At 40.7% G+C, this 13,677-nt stretch overlaps 1 protein-coding gene across 1 annotated transcript in view; it reads right to left on the reverse strand.

Annotated features, from left to right (window-relative positions):
- Window positions 1-458, reverse strand: part of LOC150079251 (voltage-gated potassium channel subunit beta-2-like) — a 313,834-nt gene extending 313,376 nt beyond the window's left edge. The window contains exon 1 of the mRNA XM_090383003.1: window positions 420-458. Coding sequence (XP_090239129.1) covers window positions 420-458 — 39 coding nt within the window. The remainder of the gene's footprint in view (window positions 1-419) is intronic.
- Between the last annotated feature and the right edge of the window lie 13,219 nt (window positions 459-13,677).

Consider the following 13,677-nt stretch of genomic DNA (forward strand, 5'->3'; position numbering starts at 1 on the left):
ACATTGAGCTTAGTAACTTCGAACAGGAAGTCATCAAAAATGAGTAGAGAGTTCAAAAAGAGGATAGTGTGTAATTAATGCCAAAGTAGCCATCACTTTAGCATGATTATTATTATAAAATTAAATTTATTAAACAGTGTATCAATAAAGGTTCTTTTAAACATGGAGGTGTATGGTTACTATCAGCAGCATAGCATATCTATTAGCATTATGATGATATAAATAATCTGTTATTTTATCTCCTTGCTAAGATAAATAACAATCAACATGCCATCCAAGTCAATAACATTTATTTTAAAAATTGTTTCCTTTATTAAATAAAATAAATGAAATAAAATGTGTTCCTTAAAACTTAAGGAACATAGTTTAAATATAAATAGAATCATACAGTTCTCATTTATGAAACAAAATGATCTTACCTGCAAAGAAATTTGCACAAAACCTATTACAAGTGGCATAACTAAGGTATGGAGAGTGTATCCCCAACCATTGCAGCCAAGTCACAAAAGTGCCAAATGGAGTTAGAGAAAACATTCAGAAAACATCAATTTAAAAGTCACTTTAAAACTATGACTATAAATCATGTTATATAAAGAAATTATTATAAAAGGCTGTACTGTTCTCCTTGTTGTTTGTTTTTGCACAAAAACAACTAAGACTAAGATCACTGTATTGTACACAGCTGCAGACCTCTAACTTTTGGAAAGCAGGAGATAATTGAAAAAGTAGATTTTTAAAATTCCGAGTTTGGACTTAAAAGATGTATTTTGCTAATATTAAGATACAGACATAGGGTTGTTTTTTTTTTACCAGTGCAATATTTCTTTCAAATGTTGATATGTGTATGATTTTTCTTTCTGCATATTTCTGCTAACCACCACCAAGTGATTATGGGAATTTCAAAGAAAAGATATACAGAATTTTTCCTCTGCACCAAAACTTACTTTAATGCTATGAATGTGAGAATGCTGAGTCAAACTTTTGTTTATAACAAGGGCCCTGCCATATAGACTTGGCTGTCAAGAGCGTTCCCAAAATTTCATCAGAAAGAGAAGTTTTTTGGTTTTTTTTTTCATCTTGATGAATATCTTCTTATACTCAGCACTGCTATGAGATATTCTTAAAGTGCCAAGCATAAGAGATAATTTTCTATATTTCAAGTTTCCTTGCAGAGTTAAAACCTTCTCTAGAAAGAACTGTACAGCAGTACTTTCTTCTTTCATTAGCATCCAGTACATTCTCACACTGAAACTGACAGAACTGATATTGAAAAATATCTCCTGCAGAGGTGTTGAACCCACAACAGTGTTTCTTAACTTCAGCAGCCACAGCTGCATGTGAATCCACAAATGTAATACCCCCTGCCCCAAGAATTTAAAACTAGGATGTCACAAATTGTAGTTTGACTGGATTTTCAAAATATCCATTATTTATTTGTTTATTTTTATTTATTTTATTATTATTATTTCTTTTTTTTGATTTTCTGCATTTTTTTTAATAATGTTTTATGTCTCTTCATTAGTATTTATATGATTAAAATCATATAATAAAAATGTTATTAGTATCATGTTTTTTTTTTTTTTTTTTTTTGATTTGGTAGTTGTTGGCGCATCGGCTTCTGTGGCCATATTGCACCTCCCAAGGTTTTTGCAGTACTTTGATCCAAGCCCGAGGCGGGAATCGAACCCGCGACCTTTGGGTTGCCGGGCAGGTACTTTACCCACTCGGCTAGCCCGGTCGGCTTAGTATCATGTAATAATTGTGTGATTTTCACAATTAATTTTTAAATGTTAAAAAAAAAATAAAATGTAAACAAACACTGATAACAGAATTTAATCAATCTTCATCTATTTTTAAAAATGCATAATTAGTGGTAAGGAACTGCTGCTCTTGCAGCCTGTGGCTCATGATTGTAGGCATTTATATCTGTTTAGGCCCCCTAAACAAAAAAAAAAAAAAAAAAAAAAGGATAAACACCTTTTTTTCTGACCTATATTCTTCATCTATTTCTGTATCTTCAATTATATTGAGAAGTAAGGGAAACATATACACAAAAAATTTGAAAATGCTGCCAATTTATTAAATTTGTGCTACCTTGGCACTTGGATTATCATTTGTCAAAGGAAATTTGTACACCATATCACATCAGAGTATGTATAAAAAAGGATGTATCTATGAGACAGGTAGTGGAGAGACCTTTTAAGAATTAAGAATTAGGTCATTAATTAACCTGACTGGGCTCTTTTGAATGGTGTACAGAAAATTGAGAGAGGATTCCATGGTAGGGTGGATTTGAGATTTGTACAGAGTGAGTAGCTATTTAGAAGAAAAGTAATGCCAAGAGCAAAACAGAAAATCTCTTTTTTAGACACAGAGGAAGCAATATTTGTGATGTGTTACTGCCGAGAGAGAGAGAGAGAGAGAGAGAGAGAGAGAGAGAGATTAAAAAAAAAATCATAATATGATTTTGTTTAGAAATACGAGTATCATCGAAGATAACTAAGGGAACAGAATTTTTTCTGCAAGTATAAGACAGGACTGAGTTTTAGAAGTATTAAAATTAACTAGATTATATTTACCCCACTGGAGAATTACTGGAGATCAGCATTTAAGGAATTGGTAGTAGATATTCAAGAAATTGAGGCTGTTTGCACAGGCAAGTTTTTCTCAAACAGAAAGGTGGAATGCAATGTGCTATCATTAGCAAACCTATGGATATGATTTCTAGTCAGTGGAAGAAGGTCATTAATTTAAGAGCCAAAAGAGTGGGAGAAACAACTGAACCATGGGGAAAACACTAGAATTAGTGGAGAAGTTAGAGAGCCATCTACCATCATGCAATGAGCCATTAAAAAGAAGAAAAAACTGGATGCCAATTACAAAAAATGGTTGGAAAACCATAAGATAGAGACTTATTTGGAAGGCTTTTATGACAAACATGATCAAGAGCCTTTGATCATGTCTGTCATAAAAGTTTTTTATTTTTTTATTTTAACTTTTCATAGAATTTGTCCATAGATGGGTAACATAAGCCAGTATATCACCAGGGGATCAATAGTGATGGAATCCACTGAAAATCATTGATCAGATAGGTTTCTAGATAGTACAGGAGTTAGTGGTTAATGGATTTTTCCATTAGAAAGAGTAGAAGTAAGTGAAATAGGATGATAACTGGATGTGAGGGATCTGTCATTCTTTTTAGGAACTAGAAAGGTATGAGTAATTTCCAAGTAGAAGGAAAAACACCACAGGAGAAATACCATCAGGACTTCAAACTTGTAGTAGTAGTAGTGGCATGTGATGCAAGAAAGCAAGCGTACGAGTTTATGCAGCATCAGAAAAAAAAAAAAAAAAAAAAAAACACACCATTCCCTCCAAATGCCTGTCCAGTTCCTCCTTAAATTTATTCAAGCTATCAACTTCCACGACAGATAGAAGTTTGTTCCAGCAATTAACCACCCGCTGGCTAAAGGCAAATTTTCGCACATCTATTCTGCATCTGTCTTTCCTCAATTTTAATTTATGCCCCCTTAGGTTCGTAATCTGAACAAGTAGAAGGATCCTATCAGAATTCAGCGTGCTCAACCCATTCAAGGCCTTATAAACCTCAATCAGATCACCGCGTAGGTACCTAGTTTCCAGCCACTGCAATTTGCAGAACTTAAGCCTCTCTTGGTAAGAGGATCCCTTCATTCCCCTCACCAATCTTGTTGCCCTTCTCTGTACACGCTCAAGTAAATCTACATCCTTCCTAAAATGAGGCCTCCAGACCTGTACGCAGTATTCAAGGCATGGCCTGACCATTGCCTTATACAGAGGGATAATCACCTCCTTTTCCCTGCTAGAAAAATTCCCATATATCATTGACAAAACCCCATGACCTGCCCTGGCAGCCTGTCTGCACTGCTCAGAAAACTTCATATCTGCCTGCACAATTACTCCAGGTCTTTTTCATTTTCTACCACCTTAAGTGTAGCACCACACAGTTGGTACGTTTCTCTGGGGTTACTTCTACCCATATGCAGTACTTTGCATTTGTAAAGGTTAAACTTCAGTTGCCACTTCTTAGCCCATCTCCCCAAATTATCTAGATCCTGTTGCAATAGCACACTGCCATTACTGTCATTAACAACCCTGCCAACCTTTGTATCATCTGAAAACTTCGACATCAAGCCTGATATACCTTCATCAATATCATTGATAAATACACAAAACAACAGTGGACCCAACACCGAACCCTGTTGGACTCCACTAATAACATTAGTCCACGAAGAGCAGCACCCATTGATTACCACACTCTGTCTTCTCCCACTTAACCATCCTTTTATCCATTGTAGCAACTTACCCTTAATACCATTCTGCTCCAATTTGTACAATAGTCTTTCATGGGCAACAGTGTCAAAAGCTTTCACAAAATCCAAATATATGATATCAAAATTATTTTTTTGCATCCAGTTCCTTTGTAACCACATCATAATATCCTATCAAATTTGTCAGACAAGACTTTCCCTTAACAAACCCATGCTGCAGTCTTGTCTAGATGATCCCGCAATGCATCTTTAACCAGTGACTCCATTATTTTACTCGGAACAGAAGTTAAACTAACTGGTCTGTAATTACTCGTGTCACCCTTCGATCCCCCTTTGTGAATTGGGGATGCATTTGCACATCTCCAGTCCGTGGGAACCTCCCCTGAGTTCAAGGATGCTCTCATAATTATGGCTAATGGTTTGCTTAGTTGCTTTGCCGCCTCCTTTAATATAACTGGATAGATCCCATCCACCCCAGGTGCTTTTCTTATGTTTAACTTCAACAAAATCTCCTACACTTTGCTCTCAATTATTACAAAATCATTAAGTATCCTGCTACAATTTGATAACCTTCTGCCATTTTCAAACCTTAATAATTCCTCGTGTGTGAATGTAGATGCAAAATACTCATTCAGTTTGTTTGCTATCTGAGCAGGATCATCAACAGTTGAACCATTGATATCCAGTGGACCAATCAGATTCATCCCCCTCCTTTTAGAGTTTATATAAGTAAAGAAATCTTTGCTGTTTTTCTTAGCATCTTTTGCCAAGGTTTTCTCGTAATCTGCCTTCACCTGCCTAACCTCCTTTGTGACCTGATTACAGACTAGCTTATATCTGCCATAGGCTTCTGAGTCGCTTGATAATTTATATGCATCCCATGCATTTTTCTTCTCTGTCACGAGTCTCATTAGTTCATTTGATAACCATTTAGGCCTAAACCTTGAACAATATTTCTTAATAGGTATGAAACTTTTAGTAGCATCCACGATTAATTCCTTGAATGCTTCCCACTTAGAATTGACTATTGGTAAAATCGTCAGTTTATTCCACTGTACAGAATTTAAAAAAACTTTCTGAGACCACTGTACTCACCCTTACGGAAGCAAAAACCCTTTCCTTTACCCCTGATGGTAATCATATCTTTAAGTAAATCCCACATCAGTACACTGTGATCACTGCCACCTAATGGTTCCTTGTTCCGGCATCCTGATCACTGCCACCTAATGGTTCCTTGTTCCGGCATCCTTTTGATAGAAGACCACAGGAGATACCAAATGGAGTGTACTAGGACTGGTAGGAAGTAGTTTACTAAGATCATTGATACAGGAGTTAGAAGAAAAGTAGGATGCTAGCAGGTCATCTTAACCTTCAGCAGAGGTAGCACTAGAACCTTCGGATTTTAACAGATGGTGTGAGTATGGATAAACAAAAATCACGCCCAAGAGCTTTGACAAGAGACCAAAATGCCTGACCACGATATGGACAAGTGTTGTACTTTTAATCTATTCAAAATCTGCTTTGGACTGATTAATAACTGCTTTACAATTTCTGCGAGCTTTGGTGTAGGCAGAAAATGAAGCTGGGGATTTTATGCGTGCCCACAAAAGGCAACAATCTTATCTCAAAGAGCCTTAGTGCATTGGAAAACCCAGGTTTAAATAAAGGAAAAAGATTTTAAGATGGAGTGTGGAATAAACAATTTCATCCCTACAAGAATAATTTCAACAACAATCTGTGCAAATACTAACATCAAAATATTTTTTAAAAAATAAATAATAAATAATCTAACCAATGAAAAGAAGAGGAGAAATCTTGCAGATCATCCCATTTTACATTCTTGTAATACCAAACAACAACACTAGGTTGAGAATGGCCACAAGAGAGAGGTTCCATTCGAGAAGAGACCATTAAGTTGTGATATGAAGTGCTTAGACCAATTGCCTCAACCACGTACTTTGAAGGGTTGTTTGTGAGGAAAAAGATCAAGTGTGTTGGCAGTGTGGTTATGATTGGGTAGGTAAATAAACAATCTGAGTAAGATCATTAGTAATTGCAAAAGCCTCAGTAGCTTGACCAGCTGAGTCTGTGTGACTAGAAAATGTAAACCAGCTGGAGTTCTGCCCATTAAAATCACCAAGGAAAATTACCTGATTGTTCGTAAAGTTGGACCAGAGAAAGTAACGTTTCAAAGAAAGGAAGTTGAAATTCTAAGTGATTAGTGAAGTTATAGTAATAGTATTCACCATATATAAGGTATAAGGTATGTTCGTGTCAGACGGCGCCTGGGATTTCTCCCATCTCCGCGTATGTTTGCTGTATCGAGGACAGTACACTGTCAAGCCAGAGACTTGAAAGTGTGTGGGTCATGTCTGTGCAGTGTGATCTGTTGTGCCCATTGTTTGTCCGGCTTATTGGCCGCCTGGCCCCTGGTAGGGCCCGACGTTGCCCATACCTTGCCACGTGGAGGCTAGCGGGGTGTCCAGCATCATGACGAGTTGCTCCGGCAGGTCCTGCCACCTAGTTTCCTGGGATTTCAGTGGCTAGGACCTAAAAAATAAATAAATTAATAAAAAAATAATAATAATAAATAAAAAATAATAATAATAAAATAAAATAAAAAAAATAAAAATAAATAAAAAATAAATAATAATAATAAAATAAAATAAAAAAATAATGATAAAAGTAAAAAAAAAATAATAAAATAAAAATAAAAATAAAAAATAATAATGATAAAAGTAAAAAAAAATAATAAAATAATAATAAAAAAAAAAAAAAAAAATATATATATATATATATATATATATATATATAGGCGTTTGACGTTAATTCTTAAGGAGATTGCTGTTAGCAAATCGCTGGTTGGGGTTGAACACTAGAAAGATGTGTTAAAAGGCCTAATAGGTCGGGCAGAATTTTGTTGTTATTAAATTTAGACGTGTGGGCGATACGTTAGATGAAAGATAAAAGTGGGAGGAAGGGGAGGCTGAAGACTGGGGGGGTAGAAGTAGAAGTAAGGGGTCGATAGAGGACATGACCCCTGCTAGGCAGTATAGAGGGGAGTTTGGATGGTGGATGGGGGAGATGAAGAAGAGCTATCTCCCCCTGCCATGGATAAGGTATACAGTTAGAGTGGGGGAAGAGACTGAAGACTGGGGGGGGGAAAGGCAGAAGCATGGGGACGATAGAGAAGGCAACCCCAGGTGGTCAGTGAGGCAGGCCCATGCCTCACCAGGCGAAGAGATGGGTTGGCAGGGGAGGGAGGAAACAGAACATGTCTCCTCTCCCTCCTGCCGGGGATAGGGAATTTAAGATGAATAGGGTAAGGGTACCCCATTCAGCCCGCCATATAGCATTTGGCAGAGGAGCTGCTAGTGGTTCTAGTCCGTTTCCAGGAGCGATCGGACCGAAGCATGATCGGTCATGGGTGGTTCCCGTCCGTTCTGCAGTCTTTACCGTCAAAAGGTCCGGGTTTGCTTGTCGGCGTTTGTGGGGTCTTGCTTGTGACATTTCCCATCCATGTGGTGTTTGCGTCAATGTTGTTTATAGAGTCATTTCTCATTTATTCAACTTTAGGTCCACTTCAGGGTTTAGTGCCTTGATTATCGGAGACCATTGGATTCAGGCGTCTTCCACGGGATGATTTCCTTTGAGGTTTGTTCATTTCCTTATTGTGTCAGTTGTTGATTGCGATTTGCTGCGATAAGAGCTCTCCGTCTTGTGAACAGGGCCAGTGCATAGCTGGAGAAAGCCTGATATTCTTCCCTGGTGTCCAAGATGTGGTACTCCTGGCCGTATGGTAGATACTGTATTTTGGTGATGAATGCGCTGCGGAGGTCGTCATACAGCTGGTAATCATGCATGAGGTGCTGCCAGCTCTCCAGCCCCCCCGCAGGTGCAGGTGGGATCTTCCTGTATTCTGAGTAGGGATAGCTTTGCATTCAGAGCTCCATGTCCTGTCAATAGGTATGTGACTTGTAGGCCCAGGGAAAACCAGGGTGGGAAGTTCGGAAAAACCCGGCTAATGTTGGGCAGAAACTTTCTGGTGATTTCGCCTTTTTGCGAGGTGGCCCATCTATCCTGCCACATCTGCAGCAGGTGAGCATGCAGCTTTTTCTTTTCCATAGTCCTGCTATTGATGATGTCGGTGGTGAATCCCAAACATGTCTGTGGGATACCCTTGTCCAGGTGGTGCGTGAGGCCCCGTCAAATGATCTCTAAGTCCAGTGGAAGGACACCAGCAAGGACTTGCAGGGCATGCGTGCTCACTGTGCTGCAAGCTCGAGTAATGGTCAGAAGGATTGATCGGTGAATCGAGTCAATGATTCGTTTATTGACAACAGTTGTGGCTTTTTGATACCATGCGCCAGATGCATACATGACTATTGGGGTGAAGATGGTTTTATAGAAAAGACGTAGCACCCGTCTGTCTAGGCCCCAGTCTCTGCGAGTGACTCTGGCAACCAATGCAGTGTATCGTCTGACTTTTGTACGCAAATATTTCAGGTGGTCCTGAAATGATAGATTTGGATCTAGAATCATGCCTAGGTACTTCAGCTGCTTTGAGAATTTAATTGTTTTCTGGTCAATCTTGATTTGTAGAGGCCGCCTGAGGTTGAGGCACCCCTTGAGCAGAATGGAGTTTGTCTTTGCAGGGGATATTCTAAGTTGATTTTTCTTTGCCCATTCCTGAAGGGTGGACAGAGCCCGGTTTGCCAGTGTCTCCAGTTGTGTCCTTGAGTCCGCTGACACTGTTAGTAAGAGGTCATCAGCAACGGCCTGCGATTTTACCTCATCAAGGTCCATAGCTAGGAAGGAGTCCATTACTATGTTCCACAGTAGTGGTCCAAGGATCGAACCCTGTGGAGAGCCGTGAAATGTATTCTTGGAGAGGGTCCCATAGGGAGCAACAATCCTGATGGATCTGTTTGTGAGGTAGCTCTTGATGACCCTGTAGAGGTTGCCTGGGATCCCAGCAACCCGAAGCCTTGCCAAGATGCTTGGCCACCAAAGTGCATCGAAGGCCCCAGCAAAGTCCACGGCAATCACAAGGAAATACTTCTTGGTGCATCTTGTTACTTGTTCTTGTAGGTGTATTAAGGCATCCATGGCTGAGCGACCCCCGCCTGAAGCCAAACTGGTTGGGTGAGACCAGGCCAGCCCTGTCATAATATTGCTCTATTCGTCTATAGAGAAGGCGTTCAAGTAGTTTACTTGCAACTGTGAGAAGTGCGATCGGTCTGTACGATTCTGGGAGGTGTGGTGGTTTGGTCGGATTTTTCAGGATTAGTTTGACGTTTGCTTTCTTCCACGAAGTCGGGAAGGTGCCACAGTGAAGACAGAGGTTGAAGAGGTTGAGCAACAGGTTCGGGGAACACTGTACTGTCTTTTTGATGATTTCGGGCTCCAAGAGGTCTGGTCCAGGGCATTTATTTCCCCTAATGAGGGTGGCAGCACTCTTGAGCTCCTCCATGGTGAAGTGAGGTTCTGTCGTTGCTGTTTGATAGCTTTCATTTTCTAAGCAGAGTTGGATCTGCTCTGTTGTCTCTGGTTGTATAGCCGGGTGGAAGACTGTGTCCAGGATATTGGAAATAATCTGCTCCCAGGTTGTGGACATGCCTCCTTGGGTCAATGTGGTGGCGGCAATAACTTCCCCTCGGGGGAGTTTATTCATGGTCAGTTTGTAGACAATTCCCCAAGGGTTCTCGTTTCCCATAGTGGAGACCATGCACTCCCAAGATTGCTGTTTACAGCTTCTGATTTGGGCTGTGTAAGTGTTCCTTGCTTCTTTGTAGCGTTGTCAGAGTACTTCAACCTCTGCCGTCGGCCAGGAGCGCCTGGCCCGCTGAAAGGCCTTTCTTCTGGTTTGTGTTTCTTTCCGGAGTCGTTGCAGTTCTAGGTTCCACCACGGCACAGCCCCAGGGGTTGGATTTTTCTTTTTAATAGCGATGTCGCTTGTGTGCATTATGATCTCTGTTATCTTGCTTTGGAGGTGATCTGGGTCTTCGAGGCACTCAAGCTCACTCTGTCTCTGTTGTATGCTGGTTTTTAAGGTACTTTGGAAGAGTTCCCAGTTTGCGTTGGATATGTAGTATCTGTGAGTGGTTTGTCTAGCTGCCGGTACTCTAGTCAGTGATCTGTTGAGTTGGAATGTAATGGCTCGATGATCAGATGTTGTCCAGGCCTCTTGGACGGACCAGTCGGTAGTATTATTAGCAATGTTCCTGGAAGCCAAGGAGACCTTGGTCCTTGAGGTTGTCACAGACATTCTCTCAGATATGCCAGACAAGCTGTACTTGCTACCTGGGAGTCTAAAACGCTGATGGAACTGATATTCGGGTGACACTCAAGTCAAGTGGACCCAATTTCGGCGAAGTCCGGACGGTCTGTGACAGCCAAATCCTCTGCTTGCACCTTCACGATGGTGGGACTGTTAGTAATCCTGGGTATAACCTCCATGCACAAGCACATGGTGGGTGACCACCCAGGTGTGAACCAACGTAAGCAGGGGTCGAGGTGTGGCGCCCACACCACATGGAGGAATGCCGCCCCTCTATGTTACCAGGCAGTACTAGGTGGTAGATGACTCTCATCAACCGGTGAAATACCACCACTTTGCTTATTGGAGGCTTGAAGTGGTGGAACCCATGTTTAGTCTCTAGAGCTAAGTTCCGGTCAACCCCTCCCTATCTCTTCCATCATGCAGTATGATTGATGACTTTTGAGGTTATGATGAACGTCGTGGCGAGATCCAATATTCCTTACATTTCGAGGGTACAGCTCTAAAACGGTTTTCGCAGGCCGGCCGCTAGTTAGTACACCGGACCGAACCTATTGGTAACTCTCTAGGAGGCTTCCGGATCAGCTAGTGTATAATCTTGCTACCTCTACTCTGCCAGATAGTGACTGGAGGGAGTCCGAGTAGTGTGTATGCGGGGAGCATTGTCGAGGCCACGTTATGTCAAGGATCTGGGTATATTCTTACCACATGTACGCCATATCCAAAAATTTCATTACTTCATACAGCATGTCCCACCCACTTTTTCTTACTATTGAATACACCATGAATTGTCAAACAAATAGAACAAGCTTATCTGCGAAAAGATCTAAACCTCCCAAGGATTTCCTAATTCATTTCACAAATATACGTAGTCTCAATTCTAATCTCAACGATGTCCATTTCCACTTGCAGTCTGCCAAACCCCATGTACTTTTTCTGACAGAATCTCAGTTATCGGTTGATTCAACTACTGCTCATCTCAGATGCCCAAATTATTCGCTGTATGATTCCTTTCGCCTCAAAGGTGGTACTTGTGCATATGTCCGTTCTGATATTCCCTGTCAGAGACTTGGCAATTTGGAATCTCCTCTCTTTGATCTTCTCTGGCTTAAAATCTCTCTACCTCATTGTGTCAAATTCATCTGTTGTCTCTACCGTTCTCCCAACTCCACTAATCACTTGGAGCTCTTTGACTTCCTCTCGTTGCAACTTGACTTTCTCCAGTCCAACTTTCCTAACAGTGAGGTAATTTTCCTTTTTCCTTGGTGATTTTAATGTTCACAACTCCAGCTGGCTTCCGTTTTCTAGTCACACCGACCCAGCAGGTCGAGATGCTGAGGCGTTTGCAATTACTAATGACCTAGCACAGATTGTTCATTTACCTACAAGAATACCGGACAATCCGAATCATACAGCCAATACGCTTGATCTTTTTCTCACAAACAACCCTTCTAAGTACACGGTCGAAGTGAGAGGTCCTTTAGGCACTTCAGATCACAACTTGGTGATTGTCTCTTCTCCAATGGAACCTTTATCTCATGGCTATTCCCAACCTCGTGTTGTTCGGCATTACAAGAATGCAAAATGGGATGACCTGCGAGACTTCTTTTCTTCTTTTCCTTGGTCGGATTACTGTTTCAAAACTCCTGATGTCAACGTTTGCTCAGATCGTGTCAGTGAAATTATTCTTGCAGGAATGGAATCCTTTATCCCACACTCCACTTTAAAATCTCGTCCTTTATCTAAACCTTGGTTTTCCAATAAATGTGCTAAGGCTGTTCAAGAGAAGAATGTTGCATATCGTAATTGGCTTGTTTCTAATTCTTCAGTTTCATTTTCTGCCTACACCAAAGCTCGCAACAATTGTAAAGCAGTTATTAATCAGTCCAAACTAGAGTTTGAACAGGCTAAGAGTAGAAAACTTGCTTCTTGCCCTAATGGTAGCCGAGCATTCTGGTCTCTTGCCAAAGCTATTGGCCGCAACTTTTGCCCATCTCTGCTTCCACCTCTGTCCAAACCAGATGGTTCTGCTGTCACTTCAGCCAAGGATAAAGCTGACCTGTTAGCATCCCATTTTTTTTCCAGCTCATGTATTAATGATCTTGGTAAAACACCTCCCACCATTCCCAACACGGTCCATTCAATGCCTCCTGTGGTCTTCCGTCAAAAGGATATCAGAAGGATTTTGATGAATCTTGATGCTAAGAAAGCTCCAGGTCCTGATGGTATTTCTCCACTTGTTCTCAAAATCTGTGCTCCTGAACTTACTCCTACTCTTTGCCGCCTTTTTTCACTTTCTTATTCCAAAGGTGTTTTTCCTTCTGCTTGGAAATTTGCTCATATCCAGCCAGTTCCTAAAAAGGGTGACAAATCCCTCCCATCCAATTATCGTCCCATTGCAATTACTTCTACTCTTTCTAAAGTAATGGAGAAATCAATTAACCGCCAACTCTTAAACTACCTAGAAACCTTCCGTCTGATCAACGATCGCCAGTATGGATTCCGTCAGTGTCGATCCACTGGTGATATTCTGGCTTATGTTACCCATTTATGGACTACTTCAATGGAAAGGTTCGGTGAAACACAAGTAGTTGCTCTTGACATCTCAAAGGCTTTCGATCGTGTTTGGCTTAAAGGTCTTCTAAACAAGCTTCCATCTTATGGTTTATCAACTGTTTTTAGTAATTGGTTATCCAGTTTTCTCTCAGATCGCTCACTGAGGGTGATGGTAGATGGCTCTCTGTCTTCTAACTTCTCCACTAATGCCGGTGTCCCCCAAGGTTCAGTTCTTTCCCCCACTCTTTTCCTCTTGTATATCAATGACCTTCTTCCATTGACTGGAAATCCTATCCATAGTTTTGCCGATGATAGCACATTGCATTCAACTTTCCATTTTGAGAAACCTTGCCCTGCTCAATCAGCTTCAACTTCTCGAAAATCTGCTACCAATTCCTTAAATGCCGAGCTTCAGGTAATTCTCCAGTGGGGCAAAGACAACTTAGTTGATTTCAACCCTTCTAAAACTCAGTCTTGTCTTATATCTCGCAAAAAGGATTCTTCTGCTCCTATGCTTATCTTTAGTGACAC

This window comes from Mastigoproctus giganteus, chromosome 10 (assembly GCF_048544385.1).
Source record: "Mastigoproctus giganteus isolate SK-2022 chromosome 10, ASM4854438v1, whole genome shotgun sequence".
NCBI classification, from domain to species: domain Eukaryota; kingdom Metazoa; phylum Arthropoda; class Arachnida; order Uropygi; family Thelyphonidae; genus Mastigoproctus; species Mastigoproctus giganteus.